This window comes from Centroberyx affinis, unplaced genomic scaffold, assembly GCF_046629955.1.
Source record: "Centroberyx affinis isolate AG114_WGS23_722 - 3 ecotype Tasmania unplaced genomic scaffold, CSIRO-AGI_Caff_v1 ptg000687l_1, whole genome shotgun sequence".
NCBI classification, from domain to species: Eukaryota; Metazoa; Chordata; class Actinopteri; order Beryciformes; family Berycidae; genus Centroberyx; species Centroberyx affinis.
This window is the reverse complement of record NW_027279308.1, coordinates 291,468-311,411: the sequence shown is the minus strand read 5'-3', so window position 1 is coordinate 311,411 and position 19,944 is coordinate 291,468. Positions and strand designations below refer to the sequence as shown.

The window sequence follows — 19,944 nt, the reverse complement described above, 5'->3', positions numbered from 1 at the left end:
TCATTTTTACGTATCATGCCGCCACAAAATGTCCCTATCAAAATATAATTATTATTTTTTTCTTTTCCAAAAAACTTTTGGTCGTGGCTGCATGTCGACGGTCGTGTCTTCTCTGCCCCCTCTCTCCGTGTGTGTGTGTGTGTGTGTGCGTGTGTGTGTGTGTGTGTGCGCGCGCGAGAGAGAGAGAGAGACTGAGAGAGAGTAGATCTCTGTCAGTTTATATAATCATTAGAAAAATTTGTAAACCTAGTTTGCAGTTCTTGTTTTTTGCTGGTAGTTTACAGAATATTTTCCGGACTTTCCCCTCTTTAAGTGCCAGAGACTCTCCTCTCCTATCCCGTCTCTGAGCTCCTGTGAGCTTCTCCTGTGCAGCTCTGATTGATGGCTCTGTGTGCTTCCTTCAAGCACTCCTGCTCCCTCACTCATGAAGCCCATGACAGAGAGAGAGAGAGAGAGAGAGAGAGAGAGAGAGAGAGAGAAAGGGGAACAGAGGAAGGGAAGGACCAAAGAGTCTGGCAGTTGAAGAGAGAATCGGCTAAGCCCTATGCACAGCTGGCAGGATGCATGCTTAGATCTCACTAACATGACAGCATGACACTTGGGAATAGCAGTGAACAGGCCTAGGAACTCACAACTTCCTACCGTGTGCACTCAATCTTTTTGTGTGTGTGTGTGTGTGTGAGAGAGAGAGAGAACATGAGAGAGAATCTTTGTGTTCATCTGGAAAGCTAAGACATTAATATATGTAGGCTACCACTGCCTGAAATGTGTAATTATAGATGAGACGTTCTAGAGGTAAATTTGTTGCTGGAGACCAGTAGACAGGCTGTGGCTGCAGGAGATGCAGCATAACTGAAGCTTTATGTTTTCATGTGAACTGAAATTCTCCTATGGCCATAACTCAAGATAACTTACCGGCTCACGACAGCAGCTCACAGCTCACGGTAGCCTCTCATCCCCGGGGCCATGACAATGAATGAATAGGATTTGAGGCCGGAAAAATGAGAGGAGCGGGGAGAACAGTCAGTGTGTGTTTGTGTTTTCGGGTTGAGATTGAGGTGATATGGCTGGATTTGAGACATAATCGAGGACGGGGGAGTGGAAGAAGAGGAGGATAGTAGAGTCAGTTGTTGCGGGGGAGAAAGTTGGAAAACAGCGATGGACATTTCACAGGGGAATCAGTGTGGCTATGAGAAACAGAAGAAAAAGACAACTGATGTAAATACTACATCAGTACCGAATACTAATACTTAATCGCTGAATTCAGTTACATCTGGCTGAAACTGGGGCTTCCACTGTGAAAGAATACAAAACTGAGAGGGATGCTGCCTTCTCGGAAATTAAATGTGAACAGCTATAGGAAACATTCACACCACCAATGGAAATTTCCTCCTTTCTTTATTTGCAGGCTATCTGATAGAGTAGGAAATTACAGAAAATTGGATTCTGGATGCATCAGTTCTGTTTTGCATGTTACCTCCATTTGACCTCAAGAAATCAAATTACACATTTGTAACAAGATAATTGGGCAATCAACTAGTGTGGGCCTGATCTTATGCTGGGTGATGCAACTTTGGTCCTTTGATCTGGATTTTCCACTGTCTTCCTTTGTGCCACTGGCCTTACAACCCCGTGAAATCCATGTATCTGCAGGTTTCTGAGTTAGGAACTTCACTTCCATGCAAGAAATCCATGCAGTAGATCTGTCCCGAGAGCAGCAGTCAGAGAATACTAGTAAGTTTTAATAATTCCCGATCTCTATTCATTCCTATTCTGGTCTGCCTATTCCCATGCCACACTGCATTTCCAAGGCTCTGTGCGTCAGCTGTAATTGTCCAAACAAAAGGGCCTCGGTCTGGAGTCACATGCTTCATCAGTGGCGGTGATTTCAGCTGCCTGGACCTCCGCCCTTCTGGCTAATGTAGTCCACCAACACAAAAGGGAGGGAGAGTGGGGTGACTTTTCCACAGAGCGGTTGGACGTGTACACACAGGGACAGCCCCCCAACCACCCACCCACCCACTCACCCAGACAAACACACTTTCAGCATTTCGCCCAGGATGACACCTCATTAGAGTTGGCACTGGATGTGGATGTTTTGGGGATGGAGGCGGGAGCTGTAACAGAGAGTGACCCCCCCTCCTCCTCCACCTCCTCCTGTCCCCCAGTTGGCCGGGAGGGAGGTAAGACTTGGAGTGCTTGCCGTCAGCGGTCTGTTTCTGTCCCGGTCCCACTGCTCTGGGAAACTCACCTCCCAGGCGACCAGCGTTGCCACGGCACTAATCCCGCGGGACAAAAGGTGGGAGTGCCACAGAGCACGATGCTGCCGCGAGCTCTCATTGGCTGGCACAAGCCCACGCGATGCTGTGATTGGCCGGTGCCATGTTTATATACAAATTGGAGAGGTCAGAGGTCACATCCATCGATCTTGGTGGTGACATGAAGGAAAACTGACCCCCCACCACCGCCGCTGCCGCCGCCACCGCCACCAACCCCGGAACTCTAAATGGGTTTAATTCCTATTTGACACACACACACACACACACACACAGACACACGCACGCACACACGCACGCACACACACACACACACACACACACACAGACAGCCCTTCTTTCTAAGCATGGGTAAGTTCAGTGGCCTGGGAGTGCAGAATTAAGTGAATACTGAGGGAGAGGGAGTGAGATTACTAAATAAAGAAGTGTCTGTGGTGTAAAAAAGCACAGACAAAAACAATACCAAGAATGTGTCGAGGGCCCCGGGTTCAGTGGTTTGCACACCTACACACACACACAGTAGCAGAGCATTTGGATTAATGTTGGATAAATGTTTTGATCCAGGGTAGGGCGTGTTGCTTTAACTAGTAATACTAAACAGGCTAAACCTCTTCCATTTGACCTGACCTGGGACCTCAACGCACTGCGCTCCACTGTACCGATACAGCTGATAGATATAATCAATATGTTTTCCTCAAACTTCAAAATGTATGCTGTTTATACTTTTTTTTTTACCTTAATATTCCCCTCATTTACTTCTTTGTATTTCCTGAACCCATTTAATATTCAGTTTCTCCCTTTCACCTTTTCTATTGAGTGATGTGTATAAACTAAAAATGTTTCTGCTTGTCATTACATTTCCACCAACTGTGTGCTACAAGATTAGCGATGAAGGCAGAAAGTAGAAACGGCAAATTAATGGCATTTCTGTTGAGAATGAAAGAGAGAGAATACAGCAGAACAGAATCTGCAAAGTGGAAAAAGAGAGCTAGAAATTTAACAAAGGATGGAGAAGTAAAGGGACAAGGGCCAAAAGTAGAGCAGATCACCTTAGTGAAAATCTAAACATAAACAATTATGTACTGTACGTGTGCACGTCTGAGTGAGCTCTTTGAACTTGAGGCCATGAACCACTCCTAGTTTGCGTGCAATTAGATCAAACTTCAGATCAGACTTTCACACACCCATTAGCTGAAGCCCAGAACCATGTGGGTCGGAACTGAGCCAGCGGGTTTGTGGGTCAGGGTTCGGTGTGTGGTTTTGGAATGCTGCATACTGTAGTTCTGGCTGCTGCTGCTGGCTCTGCCTGGACAGAGCCGCTTCCCAGGCTCCTGCAACCCTTACTTCCACATTACTTCTGCTCCACTGAGCCGGCAAAAGGCAGTCTCTCAAACAGCGAGTAAGCATTAAACACACACCACATACACACAACCCACAGACAGTATATCAGGTGTCTTGTATCACACTCTCATCTCTTTTCCCAGCTCATCTTCAGAGCCACATGAGCATGTCTGCAAGTTATTAGTGCCCCCGCATCCCGACCATGCACAGCTTTCTCATGTGACCCTGTTGATGCATGTCTGTCTCCAAGTCTCTTTGCATGGGATTCATGCAGTGTGTGTTTGTGTGATTATTAGATTTCCATTACAAACCCGACTAGATTATTGGCTATATTCTCAATTACTGCACGCTGGGACATAAGTTAACACTGTGTGAGAACAGACTTTATACAGCATCTTTTATTTTTCGATCACACACTCACAATGAAGTAACACTTGTGTATGAGTGAACAAGTGAGAGATTGTTTTGTAATACTTAATCTCTGTCCAACATTAGGGGCAAAGCAAAGCTGATAACCCCTGTGCACTCAGGTGTTATGAAATATAGGCTACAGCATATCTCCACAAACACAATGATAAAATTGATACTTTTCAATGTCTCTTAGTAGACAACCTTTAAGCTCTGCATATGTTCGCTGTCTAAATATGCAGTTATTAGCAGCAGCAAGTACAACAGGTGATGATGGTCCCAAAATGGGTGCAGCTGGGTTTCAACATTTCTTTGCCCTGTTTTGACAATCATTGATTCAATCTGTTACACAGACAAAGCACATGGTTGACTGGACTGGACCTTCTTAATGTTGTGTCTATTCTATGAATGAGACCTTGATTACCGAGTTGCACTCATAAGATCTCCCTTAGGCTTAAGAGTTTTTTGCTTTTAAATAGTATTGTGCTAGTTTAAGAGGCTTTTAGCGGTGTTAAGGCCTGTATGTGTACACATGTATACATCAAGACTAATTAGCGAAGCATAACAAGAGAAAAGTGTGTCAGTTGCTAAAGCCAGGAAGTACCCATTTGTTGCTAAGCCATTAAGAAGCACTTCTGCAGCTACTGTTCCTGATTTTCGCTCTTCATCTCAGGAACTACTGTGAACCTCCATTAGGGTACACTGATCCTAATCCAATAACAAGACCCCCTCTTTTCCTCTCAGCTAACAACCTAGATATGTTGTTAGCTTAGCACTTCATTACCCATATTTAACAACTGTGCTAATCACTATAGCCCCCTAAAAACACTTTAATAAGAGAGGTCTTTCTTCGCTGGGGTAGGTACCGTGGTGAGAAAGGGGAAAAGGGCAGGGGACAAGAGGATGGAGGGGAAAAGGGAACAGGAAGGGAGACAATAGTGAAAGATCAGGTGAGGAGGTGGAGTTACTGGAATTGTATGTTTGAAATGTCAAAATGAGTTAGAAGAAATCTTCAGTGCAACACTATGCATTTCTCCTTTTCACTGCTTTGTGAATATTTCAGAGGTGAAGCTACCACATAACAGCTCAACAGTGCCCCCCATTGATAAGGCACACTCACAGCTGGTGAACTTCAATTGTATTATTTTACAATTGCATGTCAGCATGTTTAACACTGAAATCATGCTGCCATGCATTAATACTGAGTTCATCAGGTAATCTGTGGATTTTTGAAATGCATATTATATATTAAAATAATTATTTAGCTCCTTGTTAAATAAAAAACAATTTAAAATGCTGCAAAGAAACATTTAAAAGTACATTAAGTGCAAACAGACTCTTGGCACTGACCTGTTATCATTCCTAAAGTATTCATTCATTATTTGTACAGCATCATTCTTGACACCGATTAAACTAAAGCAGTGCCTTGCCTAAAGCAATAATCAAAATAATGGCTCTAACCATTATTATCTAGAGATTAAAAAAAAAAAGGTTCTGACTACAAAACTCCTACAAACACTGAGATAACCGTTTGTGCTGTTGTCTAAAGTAAAAACCGAGTAAAAACAGGAAGCTCTTGTTAGTAAACACAAGATTGTCCTCTCTGTACAAAAAAAGCAAACTGCTACATCAACATTAGCCAAGAGGTTACTCAGTCGGCAGGAATTGTCCTCTGGCATCAAAAAAAGGCACAGTGGAGAATTCAACTGGCATCAAAAAAGGCACAGCGGATAATTCAAAACTGGGCAAAATCCGCCTGGACGAGTATTACAAACATACAGGAAGCTTTGTTTTGCACCACTTTGGCATCAGTGGCTCTGGCTTGGTTGTTTTGGTCTGATCATCTTTGCATAATTGGCTTCAGCACTTGCATGACATCTTAGAGTAATTTGGATACAGTCATTGGAAGGAGAAAGGTTTTTGGTGTAACCCTTATGCCTTGTGTGAAAGGCCACTTTTTGGCTTAGCATTCTTTGGTGGACTGGGCAGTGGAGTCTTTTACAGGCAAATACAGTATGGTAACTGTACTTGTGCTTTACAGAATGGCCAACAGATAAGACTTTGACAGACTTGTCATTCAATGGCATTCCCCATGGATGTGTTTCTCTGGTCCATTAACCCAAATTCTTAATAGGCCTAATATTAATTCATCTTCTTATTTACCTCCTTTCCTGTAGAGAGCAATGCATGTTTACATGCATGTGTCCTGGATAATACTTTCACCTCACATCTTTCCAAAAATAGAAGATAAGGAAATCTAATGTTTCCATGTTTTCCTTGTGTTGGACGGCACAACTCCAGGCTTTGGCTTTGACTCTCTTCCACTCTCTTCTCTAGTACCATCTGGAGCTTTCCACTAGGGGACGGGCTGTGTCTGATTCAGCTGTGGGGTGGGGTTGACTTCAAACTTTGATATAAAGGACCTGACTTCAAACAATGAAATCATTGTAAAGGTGCGAGATTCCTAATCAGCACTCAAGAGCATCTTGACTCCGGGCTCTAATAAGACTGATTCAGGGTTCCAAGAGGTTGTCGTCTACTGGGCTGGCGCAGTGAGTTGGGCTGTTCTCTGTAGAGCCATAAGACTGCTGAGGTTTAGGATCCTCTGAGGGGGTGCTGGGGGACTCAGGACTAAGCACTCTAGGAAGGTAGACCTGTGGACATACAGAGGTGAGAGAGAAGTACTGACAATACTGACAATACTGACTTTCTCAATGTAAGTTTTGTTTGTTCCTTTGACCTCCATGATGCGTTTGAAGTAATATGCAACAGTTGAAATATGAATCCAAAATAAAAGAATGCTGAGGCTGAACAGACTAAGATCCCGGAAGTTTAGTAGCCAACCCGAGGATGCATCGGATGGCGAGAACAAATGGAAAGCCCCGAGATTCACTGCGAGAATGATGCATCTCGTACAAACATTTGATAATCACCTAATATGTGGTACCAACAGGATCCAATAAGTGTCTTCATAATTTTGTCTTCATAATCGTCTTCCGCTCTGGTATTTCTTAACTTCCCTGAATTAGTTTCAATGCAGTTGCCATTTCCATGGCAGCTGAAGTGAAAGTAATGACTAACCTAACTAACCGAGTGAATGAGGAATAGGGCAATAGAATTTCCACCAAAGTCAAGAATATGTCTGAAATTAGACTCATATAGTATATTATGGTCAAATGGAAGGTCAATAATAATTAGCTGTGAAATTTGTTATAGAACATGCACACTTACCATGTTGTTCTCTGCCATTTCACCTATTGTCTCCTCATCCTCCTCTTTCACCTGCAAAAGCACACAAAAAGTATAAGGGCTGAAAGTGTGCAGGCACACACACATGTGCACACACACACTAAAGCGCACACAGGCACACACTCACCATGTAGTTGTGTGGACTGAGGTATTCAAAGTGTCCGAAGCAGGTGTAGCTGACGCAGATGAAGACAGTGATACACAGGATCACCAAGGTGAACATAGACTTGTCGTTCATGAAGCCTGAGATCACCATACGCACACACATGCAACCACACACACACACACACACACACACACACACACACACACACACTTAACATGGTGGCATAGGAGATTTTACTGACTTCATTAGTTAGACATACAAACAATTTTCTATTGTGACAGCTGACTCCCCTGCTGGTTGCATTCATTACCAAATACAAAAAAACCCAAAAAGTTTAAGAATACTTAAATTAAGAATACTTAACTTGCAACATTTGTTTTCAGTAGTTTAGGCAATAATCTGTCATTTTGTAAATTAGCATCAATAAATTGAAATTGAATCAATGTCATCTATACAGCACACATGCAAAATGCACAAATACACTTCCTCTGTTATAAAACAAATAAATCTTCGAACAATTACGTTTAGTGGTTCCCTGTAGTTTTGCAGATCTGTAGTTTTTCAAATCAGTAGCTATGGTTAAACTGAGCACCACTGGTTCCTTTGTGTGTCTCAAACTGAACAGGTCAGTTTGCTGACACAAACCGCCCCAGGTCTAGCACATGCATGTCTCTCACCTGTCCTGAGGACAGAGAAGAAGTAGAGCCAGATGAGGCAGATGATGGGTGCAGCCAGGGCTTGACTGACAGCTCCCAGGTGCACCTGGCGGTCCAGGCGAGCAGGCAGATAGGCAAAGTACATGTTGTGTTTGTCCACCAGGTGCTTTAGCAGGAGGTACAGGAGACCTGGTGGAGTTAGACAAACAGTCAGAATGTAGCAGGTGGAGGAGGGGAAGAGATATTGAGGAAAAGGCATAGAAATAGATACCAGACACTAAGGCCTCTGTGACAAAGTCTGTACAGAATGAGAAGATGATTGGGATGAACAAGTTAAGTAGTGCTACATGTGGCTGTGGGATGTGGAGAGTGTCAATAAGTGAGCAAGAGAATGGGAGAGAGATCTACAGGGAATATAGATGAGTGTTTGGGTGTGTGTGTGTCTGTGTGTGCAGCACTCCCAACTACTCACCAAAAGGCACAATGAGTGGGCAAGTGATACTGTAAGCCATAATGACAGTAAACATACACAGGGTCCAGCCATACATGGCTCCATATTCAAACTCATAGGCCTGGTTCTGTAAACAGAAGACAACAAGAGGCTGTTGACTGTTATCAAATACTTTTAAAATTACCATCAGAGTTGCAGATGTTGAGGCTGTGAGGGAAAAGTTATACTGGGAATTCTACAAAATATTTTCTTTTCCTCTAAATTTCCCTTGACCTTGCAGTCCAAAATTGCAAGAAAAGGCGGAAAGGTCACATTTTATAGGCAAAGCAATTCCAGCTTTGATTTTACCATCTCAAGCAGCCATTGGGTCTTTTACAACCATGGATGATTTTTTCGAACTTTGTATTTCAGTTAGCATAGTCAATATAGACAGAAAAGAGAGAAGAGACCGCATAGCATAAGTCAGTGTAGTCACAGTATGGCGACCATTTCCCTGGCCAGAGCATTAGTCCACAGTAAATGGACAATGCCATGACTAACCTGTTTGACATATTTCCTCTCAGCAGCCGAGCGAGCAAGCGCCATACGGATGGTGTAAAGCAGTAACCCTGGCAACCGCAACAACTCCATCCCGGAACCCACCAGTGCTGCTGCGATCACATAGTTGACAAAAAACGCCCCTTGGTCAGGTAAGAACACACACCTGGAGTATGGGAGAGAAGAAAAAGAAACACATTTGACAAACCATTGAGAGAGGAATAGGAAGGAAAAGGTGTAAAGATAATACAATAGAATCTGGGGTAAATTATAATGAAACAATGAGCAATTCTGCACATAATACAATTAAAAATGTGTCTAGACAGAAAGATACTGCCCTTGACAAATCTATGATACAGTGCATTCTTAATTAGAAGCTAGGAAAAGTGGGCATTACTTACTCAAACCTCAGTTTCCCTTCTAAGAGAAACTTTTCATCAAACAGCCAGCGGAAAAACACTGCAAGACTGATGGGGAAGAACAAAAAAAGATCACAACAGAATTAAGCAGAGTTCTGCCTGAATCCCATTACATGCCTAAGTATGATCCTTGCCCTGGGAGGATTCCCCTTCTTCTTCTTTACCTGACTGGTAAAGGTCCAGGTTCAAATTTGGCCTTTTACTGTCTACACACACCACCAGTAATTGAACCAACTTGTTTCTGGAAAATAATCACATTTTGTGCCTTCTTGTTTACTTACAACTACGTAACAGTTCTGTTCAGTTCTGTGTAACACTCAAGTCTGGAAAATCTGCTATTTTTTGCCATAACCTACAACTGGATAACATTAGTTACTCTGTAATGACAAAAACATGAACATTTTATCAATCATTATCAAAAACAAAAACTACTACAACTGTTACTGCAACTAAACAATTAACTGGGGAAATTAATGCTATTTTACACTGACGGTGGTACTGATTACCTGGTGAGTCCCAACGAGGGGAGGATCAGCACCATGAACAGCAGGAAGATGTACAGCTTGTTCAGCAGACTCAGCTGCTCACTGGACCTGAGATACAGATGGCACTGGATGAAGACATGTTGTTCCACTAACAGAAACCAATTATTAGACTACTACTGTGTCTGTGTGTGTGTGTGTGTACCTAGTCCAGTGTGCCTCTCCCAGTGTAGAATAGTAGACTATGGTAGGCAGCAGGGCAGAGAAGCTCCACAGCAGGAGAGTGGGGAAGAACTGACTGATGATCGCACTCTGAAAGGAAAAAGAAAACACTGTACATTCATAGTTTTAGACGACACAATTGTGTCAAGTGAGTCTGCATGTGAAGGCTTACATTGAGGTAGTAGATGGGCTTGGTGACGTTGAACTTGTCTATGGTGCTGATAATGATGGAGGGAGTGGTGAGGAAGGTGAGCAGGAAGAAGAGGAACAAGTTGAGCAGCACCCAGCGCAGAAACCAGCGAACACCCTGCACCGAGAGATTGTCCCTGGGAAAGAGAAAAGACAGAAGCAACTGGATAGTTACACAAGGAAAGGCAGTGCTAAGGAGAGAAAACATTCCAGTGGGGTACACACTAGTCCCTCACACTTCGATTTCCATTCAAAGCTCATATTCTTTACATCATCAGTGAACCAAATCTAAATATCTATTTTGTAGTTTTGCTACATTTTACATTTAGCAGACATTACATTTATTCTTATCCACAGTGATTCACAGTGACACTCTGGCTGTCGCGGGACCAAATCTGCGATCTAACAATTACAGGATGCTCTCTCTAACCACTAGACTGCCCTTTTCCAAGGGTGGTAGTCTGTCATGATGTTAGCTATGTGGGCTTTTACATATTTTGCCATCAACAGATGGTAAAATGATACAAATTCAAACAAAACTAAAATATTGTTCATGCTTTTTTTTTTTTTTTTAATCAGTGCAAACAGTTAACCCCCCCCAAAAAAACACAAAAAAACAAATAAATAAATAAATTTAAAAAATAACTAAATCTAAAAGTAAAAAGTTAAACATAAGTCTTTCAAAATGAATGGATGAATGAATGAATGAGCTTTAAACATGGAAGTATGCCTTTACACAATTGCTTTACACTGGGCTCTGTCGTGCTCCACGATGAAAACAAGGTAGCAAATGTGATTCACAAAAAATTATGCGTGACCCGAGCTTGATCACAAGTGGCCAGAGAAGTCATGTGGTCTTATGAAGTCATGTGGACTTATGTGATCACGGCATCAAAACACATACAGTACGTAGCAATAAAGATGGCTGATAACAGTCGATCTGTACACGCAAGCATAGGACCAAGCAATGCTCAAGTCAATAGGAAAGCCTTCCCTATGTTTTACTACTTTGCGCAGTCTTTTATGGACAGAAGTAAATGGCCCACCTACACAAAGTGGGGCTTGCCGGAAAGCTCTTCTCCTCTAGTTTCAAAGGAAAAAAACAGCATCTCTCTAGCTCGAAACATGATAAGCAGGAGTTGCTATCGCAGCGATACCTCCAGCGGTATCGCCCGCTGTACCCTTGTCCCCAGAGGGTAAACAGTGCACATGGTTTGTAAGAAGCGCAAATAAAGGGTTGGTGTTTCAAGCCTTACCAGTACACATTCTTGGGGTGGGGTGCACAACTGACCCTCCAGTTCCTCACTTTCAGAGGTCCGCTGTTGGTTGAAGGCTGGGGCTCCTTCCCACAACAACACCTTGATCTTCCATCACTGCTGTTTCTGCCCCCACAGTCCACTGCATTGAAGTCTTTCAGAATGCTGAAGGGAGCAAATGACAACTGTCAATAATACACATCAGCAAAATCAAACTGTTTATCCTAAAAAATGTCAGATGCTTTAAACATGGGTGCTATGGACAGATTGGCTGAGATATAAAGTATTATAGGTCTGGGGTTAGTTCATTAAAAATTCAAGGAGGAAGCACACATAGATATAGATACAAATACAGGCAGAAATATACACCTTAAAGTGTACTCACTACTTGGCCATAGCCTCGGACTCCAGAGTGACAAAGGCCATCCCCAGGGGGCGCTGTGGTACCAGTTCTATCTGCTCCCTCACTTGCTTCAACAGGTCTGCTTCTTGTCTGTGGTAGTACTCTATGGCATCTACCTGAAGGAACAAACATAAATGCGCACACACATCCGCATACATGCACAGAAAATATGTTCAACTAATTCATAAACAGCTCAAAATGAAACCCATTAAAATATTGGGGCATATTGTGCTGCAGAGTTACAGTTAAGTGTTTATTTGTCGTTGTGCCACTGGACATAATGGTTGCATATACAGTGACAGAAAACAGTAGTAAGCTGCTATAGCAACGGTAGACAAAGATATTATCATCTATGTGTAAAATACTTTCCTCACTCACTACCACTGTAAACCAATAACACTGAAACAACCTTTTTGTTCTACCTCACAATTTAGAGCTCTGCAGACATACGCAACCTATATGCAGTCTAAGCTTACTTCTTAATTTTCTCAAGAGCTGAAGAGATCTTAACATGAGACTAAAAGTAACAAAATACCACGTGTTAGACTGTCAAATCGTCTGATCCACCTCACCTTCTCACAGTTGGGACAGCAGCAGCAGAGGTGACTGCACAAACGGGGGTTAATCATTTCACGTTTCCCCGTTCTCTCCATGACTCGCTCATAGTAGCGCAGGTTTTTGCCAGCACGCACCCTGTGGTGGAAAAAAAAAACAACAACAACACACAAGTTGCTTTAGCTTAATGACTGAGAATTATATAGGTTAAAATACATCCAAACCCTCAACATTACTTGAACAAAGACCTGAAGAGACTTATGATGTTACAGTCATTCCTGGTTTCTTACCTCTCCTTGTCAAGGTGCATGAGCTTGGCCACGTCATAGGCTAGGGTCACAGCACACACTCGACAGGAAGGGTACGCCTCTCTGTAGAAAACCAGTACTGACATTGAGGAATGGAGCAGATGGCAATTGAGACCTCAATTCAAGAACCCAGCGTACAACAATCCAGTCTACTCACATGAAATGAGTCTTTACGTCCTCCTCTGTGGCGTTTTTAGGGACTGAACACACAAACAAGGAGTTTCTAGTCTACAAAGAGAAAGCCAGGATGACAGATCAGAGTTAGGCACCAGTGTATAGATGAGTGACACTCAGCGTCTACTAGTTTAATTTGGGTGCGATTCAAGTCAGACTTTGATCACATTGTAATCTGTTCAGGCTTTCATTATGTGTGAAGCTCTACATAGTCTGGACACAATCCAACACATGTGTGAGCAATGTAAAGAGATGGGAGGAGCAGGAATGTGGACACTATTGTGGACACGTAATGTGGATACTATTTAAATAAATACAGCCATTAGAGCCAGGTAACAGACATTCAGGTAGAAGTGTGGATGCCCAGAGAGGTGGTCCCGTAAAATCAAATCTCAGAAATGTTAAGAAGTCAGAGACTCACCGTCTCGCTGCCCATGTCTTTCATCTGTGATGTGTGGCGTCGCAGCAGAACGACCGTCAGGATCAGGTACAGAACTGCGAACACTGTGTGCAGCCATAGGAGTTTGTTACTAGAGGCAAAAAGGGTTAACAACAGTTAGCCTTTTTGCCATGTCTAAACCAGAAAACCAAACATATTTCACTGCAATACAAGCTTAACTTTCCCATATTACATGTCTACATATCAGAATATTTTATATTTTTTGGTCTGTATATTGATATAGTTTATCTATATATTCTCATAGTTACTCCTTTTGAAGATTGCCAACAGTTGTCCTTCCAAAGCTGTATGGATCATTGCCTGAAAGAAATAAACAGTTTTTTTAAGCCAAATTAAAGATTATGTTTAAAGCTCTATTTTTATGAAATGGTAAAAATGTTCTGAGGCACAGGAAGAAGGGCAGAGGAAAATGAGAATACAGATGACAAAGGTGGTGAGCCATGCCCTACCCATGCCACTGAAAATTTACAATAACCCATCTCTGAACATCACCTTGAAAAAAGCCACACTAGAGAGTCAGTGATTATGAAACTGATAATTCCGGCAAGGGAACCATGAAGTACATTTTTGGATACTGGTCACCATTGTACACTTGTGTGGGGCCAAATAACACCTCTTAACTTAACAATAAGCCACTGCTTGTGGCTTATTGCTTAAAAGATAAGAAATAATGCCAAACTCACCCAGCAGGTCTCCAGTCATGTTGACAGGCAAGATGATCGCGACGGAGGTGACAGTAATGATCGCCAGCAGGATGATCAGGTGGCGCTGGAAGGACAGGTAGTGGACCGCGTCGATGCCACATTTGGCCTTTATCTTTTCATCACTGAGACACACACACACACAGGTTAGAGGTAACCAACCCACACACACCTTGTGTGCACATGCATCAAAAACACATTTGGTTAAGTCAAAAACTGAGAAACACGGAAACAGACACAAACAAATTACAATAATTGAGAATCACTCACTCCATTCTGAGGATGTAAGGCAGCCAAGAGCAGCAACCCTACACAGAAACAGAGACATGTTGATTACTATGGCATACAGCAACAAAGACAGTAAATGACAGTAAATATGTTGATCCTATTGATAAGTGATAGTCCTCGTCTGGTATCCCAAAAGCATTTTAGGACTAAAACCATTAATACAACAGTATGTCAAGTCAATGAAACAAAGATGATCTTGGAGCCCAGCACAGTGCAATTCAAAATAATTCTGCATTCATATGGCATCTTAAAATAGCAGTGTTGATAAGAGACCAGTTTGCCACAATGATGTGATGACTGACTGTATATATGACGCGACAACTCTTGATCAGTACTGATACTCTTATAAGCTTATATTATGAATACAGATTTTGGTGATGAAACTGATAAGTAGGGGTTTCTGGCACAACTTCACCTACTTCCAAGGTGCATGGAGAAGGGAAAAAAGTCTAAAGAGGTCAAAACTCCAGCAACACTTGTAGTATATAGAACAATTTTGTTGTTAGACCAACACGTTTCTGCTTGTGGCCTTCATCAGGGTGATGAAACTGATGACAAAAATTGACTTTTTCATACCAGTTCATACTCAGGGTCCTCAGTGCTGGACACACAGGAGGACATGCGTCCATAGCGACGGTGTGATGACTCATTGAACCTGATACACATAGAGCAAGGTGAGCATCAAAGACAAAGTCAAACTAACAGATTAAAATCAACCATAACATTCCTCAATTATTATTTAATTATTAAGTTTACTCAACCTGGTACATCCCTATTCAAGGGTCCAACAATAAAATGTAACTGTGTAAGATCATGGACTGACCCTTCATTGGCCGAGACCAGCGCCAGACGCCCATAGTCCCAAACCTTCCTCCTGATGATAGAGAAGAGGATCAGCAACACCTGTAGGTGGCGTGAAACACAGAACCAATAAGTTTTCACCTCATGAGTCACAGTGACCAATCAACAGGCTTATTAGATATTTTGAAATTAATTAAACGGTGCTAGGTAAGAGAGATGCAATGTCTCAGTTAGAATAGTGTATTGCATATATTGTATGACTGGAAGAACTTTTTGTGCTCTGCTCATAGTAGAGGAGATATTAATCAGTTCAGAACAATATGATGAAAATGTAAAGAAGGTCTTTTGGTGGAGAATGTATCTCGCCTACTCTGCATGAGAGAGAGAGAGAGAGAGAGAGAGAGAGAGAGAGAGAGCGAGAGAGAGAGAGAGAGAGAGAGAGAGAGAGTCATTGTGTGGTGGAGTGCCAACCCAGCACTGACAAACACACAAACACACAGATACAAAGTGTGACTTCTATCTTGATGCTTTGGCAATATTATTCTTAACTTTCATGCCAATAAAGCACACTGAATTGAACTGAGAAAGAGACAGACAGTCAGACAAGTGGTCACAAGTTTTTCATTGTGACTGTCACTTGATCAGAATCACAACATGCACACACACACGCATACTGTATAATTACACACACACACACACACACACACACACATAAACACACCAGGAAGACAATGAAGTCGAGCAGCAGTACGATGTGCACCCCTCCGAAGTTGACCCCCTTGAGAACGGTGCTCTGCGTGGAGCTGAAGCAGCTGCTGTTGTCCACATGGCCAGAGGTACCGTTGGTGACCAGCAGGGGCTCCTGGTCCCACCACAGGGACGACATCACCGGAGCAGAGCGAGGGGTCAGACTGCAGAGACTGATTCCAACTGTGGGAGTTGCTGGAATCAACTCCTTGACTCCTATAGATTTCACAAAACATAGAACGCTGCATTTGAGACCGCTGTGTATGTGGCACCCTAAAGGCTAAGCTGTGACAACTCTTTTGTTTGGGAATACTCTAGAGCTAATTCATGCAAATTAAGTCATCTGAGTAATGTTGCAAGAGTAATAACATGACATTTTTTTCACCAATTTACTTTAAATGCATGAATTCATCTTTTCATACACAATACCACTCTAATCCATACTCAGCTCAGCATCCCTGGTTGCATGTAGCCTACACCTACCTTGGCTCTACGCTGTGGAGGCATCCATAGTATGTACAGGTAGTTTCTCAGACAAACCAGTGAATGAGCACTACACTACAAACCCAATGCACATTCCCATTTGAAGGGAGAAGTCCCGCCTTCATGTTAACACAACTGGACAACTGGTCAAATGGTATACCTCTTGACCATTTAGCTATTTTACTTATTTTATGTAAAGAGACAAAAAAACTCATTAGTCGAAAAAAAAAATGTAGTTTCAATTCTCAAAAGTCCCTGCTCGATCCTCCACCACAACTAGAGTAAGGTGGTATTCTGAATCACTGTAGCCCCTGGTTTCTTAACTATGGGGTTTAACCCTAAATAGGTCATGGGCCAGTTACAGGTGGATCCCATGAAGAGACATTTACCAATAAGCAGGTCATGATATTATAACTATCTAGCTTGGATGTTAAGAGGAGGGAAGGGTGGGTGAGAGCAGGCGTGTCATTGGAGATCCCGTTACTAATGTTTCACTCAATTAGTCCCACCTTGAATTGCGCTCAATTCTAAATTCTGACATCCCAGAACCAGAGGCGGCACGTTTTCATTCCAACCAAAGAGTACATCAGGGGATTTCACTGATTACCACAGCTTCCACCAGAGGAGGAACTGTGCAAATCGGCTTGTGTAGTCTTTGGTGGGAATGAAAATTTGCTTACGCTCGGCCCTCCATGGCACATGACTGCTCATTCCTGGTGTATATATTCTGAAACTGTAGCATCACTGTGGTTTCTATTGCCAATTTTCATAAGAATGAACCCAGGATTAGCGGAATTTTCTCGTGGTCCGCTGTCGAACCATGGCTCGGAGGAAGGCAAAGACAAAATGTTTCAGTACAAGACTCCATGTCAAATCCCAGCAGTCACAAGTCATTACCAGAGCCGTCGCGCCCCACCTTACTTGAAATAGATCAGCTTTGAGTCACGCGGACGCAGTTATGATGTTGCCGAACCACAGACTTCTGTGTTACCCGTGACATTAAAATACACGAGTAACAAAATTGTGTGCAAATGACAACCTAAAGATAGATAATGTTAACTATGTTCTGCACTTGCGTGACACTGCATACAGTTTGCAATGCGACAACGTTACACAGTGAAGCTTTCCTCTGTTTATTTCTTAACAGCTGTTAGCTATTTTGACACTTGGCTACTGTAAGGACTGCCTGCAGAGACAAGCCGTCGTTGTTGTTGTAATGTTAATACTGTGTGGACGCACCCAGCCTAGTTAGCTAACACGTAATCAGTTGTTATAATGAATAAAACAGGCTAGACGAACCACTCCAAAGCCGAAGTCAAAAAGTAAACAAACTAAGCTAACCTACTATCTCACCTCAGCCAACACAAGTAATGAAAACTAAACTAAATGAAACTAAAAAAAACTAACTAGCACTTGTTGTCATGCTCAGGCCATTTTTTCCAAAGGCTAGAAATCGACATGTGTTTGCAAGTGTGTGGGATGCGGACGAACCTACCTGCTGTTTATCTGTCAAAACGGAAACCTTCTGTTGCTACTTGTGTAATACCCGAAAAATAAACAGGAACTCCACCTAACGAAGTTTGAAATTGGTCTTCATGTTACACATCCGTGTATGCGCAGACAGTCGGCTCGTGCGGAGTGGTCGCGTTCCAATCATTGAGCCAGTACCAGTACCTCACCGAGTGTCCTCTTATTTTCTCCTTCGAGACTTGTGGCAACTAACGCATACCCGGGGGTTTATTTTATTGACGTATTTACACGCAAGAATGTCCATCTTTAGGGAGACATCTGTAAAATGAAGTACTTCACTGGGAATGAGGACGGTGAAAACAAAAAAAAAGAAAAAATCATGTCATATATATAAAAGTCATATTCATCTTTCTGGGACTATGTGTCTTAGTGTACTAGTATTTATAGTGACCTTATCATAATTTGTGGGGTTTTTTTGTTTTTGTTTTTTAAATCCCGTATGGTAGGGTTATTGTCTGTGGTATTTTTTTTTAGTAATTGCATATTTTAAAATTTTGCTGTGATATTTACTTTTCTAAAAATGTGTTGTAGCATTTCTGGAGGGCTAGTTCCTTTTCATACGAGAAAGAAAGTCTTGAAAAAACAAATGCCTGGAAATACATTAATCTGTATCTGTTCAATAAATTATATTCTTACCAAACAATGAACTATGATGTTGCTGCAAAGAGATGTTACTAGACAGGGATGGAATAGTTACGCTACTTTCAATTTCTGCTGTTGGGAGCAACCCTGTGATTAACTTTGTATATTTGCTGTAGCTGCATAAAGGCTGTCAGTCCAAAGCCCACATGTGGAAAAAGTGAGTGAATAAAACTGGTTAATGGTTATTATGTTGTTTTTTTTAAACCACATTTGTTTTTTTGGATAGCACAGTCTGTGTTACTGTCAGAATTATCAAAGTTAGAATAGGATAATCAGCAAACTTTGGAGGTAAATATCATGTGCTTAGCTTATGTTACACTACGCTACGCTAGCTAGCTGTTAAATGGCTGCAGGGTTGGGGATAGTTGTAACAGAACAGTTTATAAATTAACCCAGTTAACACACACAGACGTGCACAAATACACGGTTCTGTTCAAAACTGAGGTCAAATTACATGCACATGACATTTGTTTGTTGTTAGCATTAAACTTACACACTCACACACACACACACATACACACACACACAGACACTGTCCTGTTAAATGTTACAAATGGGATAAAAATGGAATAAACTGTTACATCTAACCCAGGGTGTGGGGTATGATGTAACATTTCTCTCCCTGCCTTTGAGAGAAAATAACTCCCTTTCTATTTGCCTTGGAGACTGTGAAACCACTTGTAACAGACAGGCGTAAGAGCTTTACACCAAATTTTGAAAGATCTAACTCAAATAAGCAAGGAGATGCAAAAAGTTTTACAACCGTCCCCGGTCTTCCCTGGGCCCACAGGCTCACTGAGTGTTTATGGACTGGGTAACTAGTCTGGGCTACAGCACGTTTCCCTACATTCATTACTTCCTGCTTCACCTTTCCAACAGAGCTATTTTTGCACTTGACAGGCACCTGGCATTTCCTTTTGCCATTAACTACAGCTACTGGATATATTATGACTGATGCCACACATCAGTCATATATAAATGCTCATTAAATTCTCTTTCCAAGCAAACTGGACAAGGCCTACATCACCAGCCTCTGGCACAACTGACTAATTAAGAATAATTGAAAGATTTGTTTGATGTGTTTGATACGTTTAATTTGTGATTCAGCTGACTCACTCACTGTCTTAGCCTAATTACCAGGAAGGACATTTCCCCCATTCCAGACAGCTGACTTGAGGTGACATCTGATGAAATGACGTGAGGAATGCATTGAGTCTTTTATCAAGATTAAATTCATAGAGAACTCTATTGTACGCGAGC

At 42.2% G+C, this 19,944-nt stretch overlaps 1 protein-coding gene across 1 annotated transcript; it reads right to left on the bottom strand.

The window, feature by feature from the left end:
- Positions 1-4,013: 4,013 nt before the first annotated feature.
- tmem63a (transmembrane protein 63A) lies at positions 4,014-18,114 on the bottom strand. The gene is made up of 23 exons (XM_071519321.1): positions 18,008-18,114; positions 16,004-16,245; positions 15,305-15,384; positions 15,058-15,136; positions 14,464-14,501; positions 14,176-14,318; positions 13,741-13,792; positions 13,454-13,562; positions 13,016-13,086; positions 12,841-12,921; positions 12,568-12,688; positions 11,978-12,111; positions 11,593-11,757; positions 10,320-10,473; positions 10,131-10,237; positions 9,950-10,036; positions 9,426-9,491; positions 9,028-9,190; positions 8,509-8,614; positions 8,058-8,225; positions 7,402-7,517; positions 7,257-7,307; positions 4,014-6,679 (listed from the first exon to the last, which is right to left on the bottom strand). The coding sequence occupies exons 2-23, from the start codon at positions 16,166-16,168 to the stop codon at positions 6,539-6,541; spliced, it is 2,397 nt and encodes a 798-aa protein (XP_071375422.1). The 5' UTR covers positions 16,169-16,245; positions 18,008-18,114; the 3' UTR covers positions 4,014-6,538.
- Positions 18,115-19,944: the final 1,830 nt, after the last annotated feature.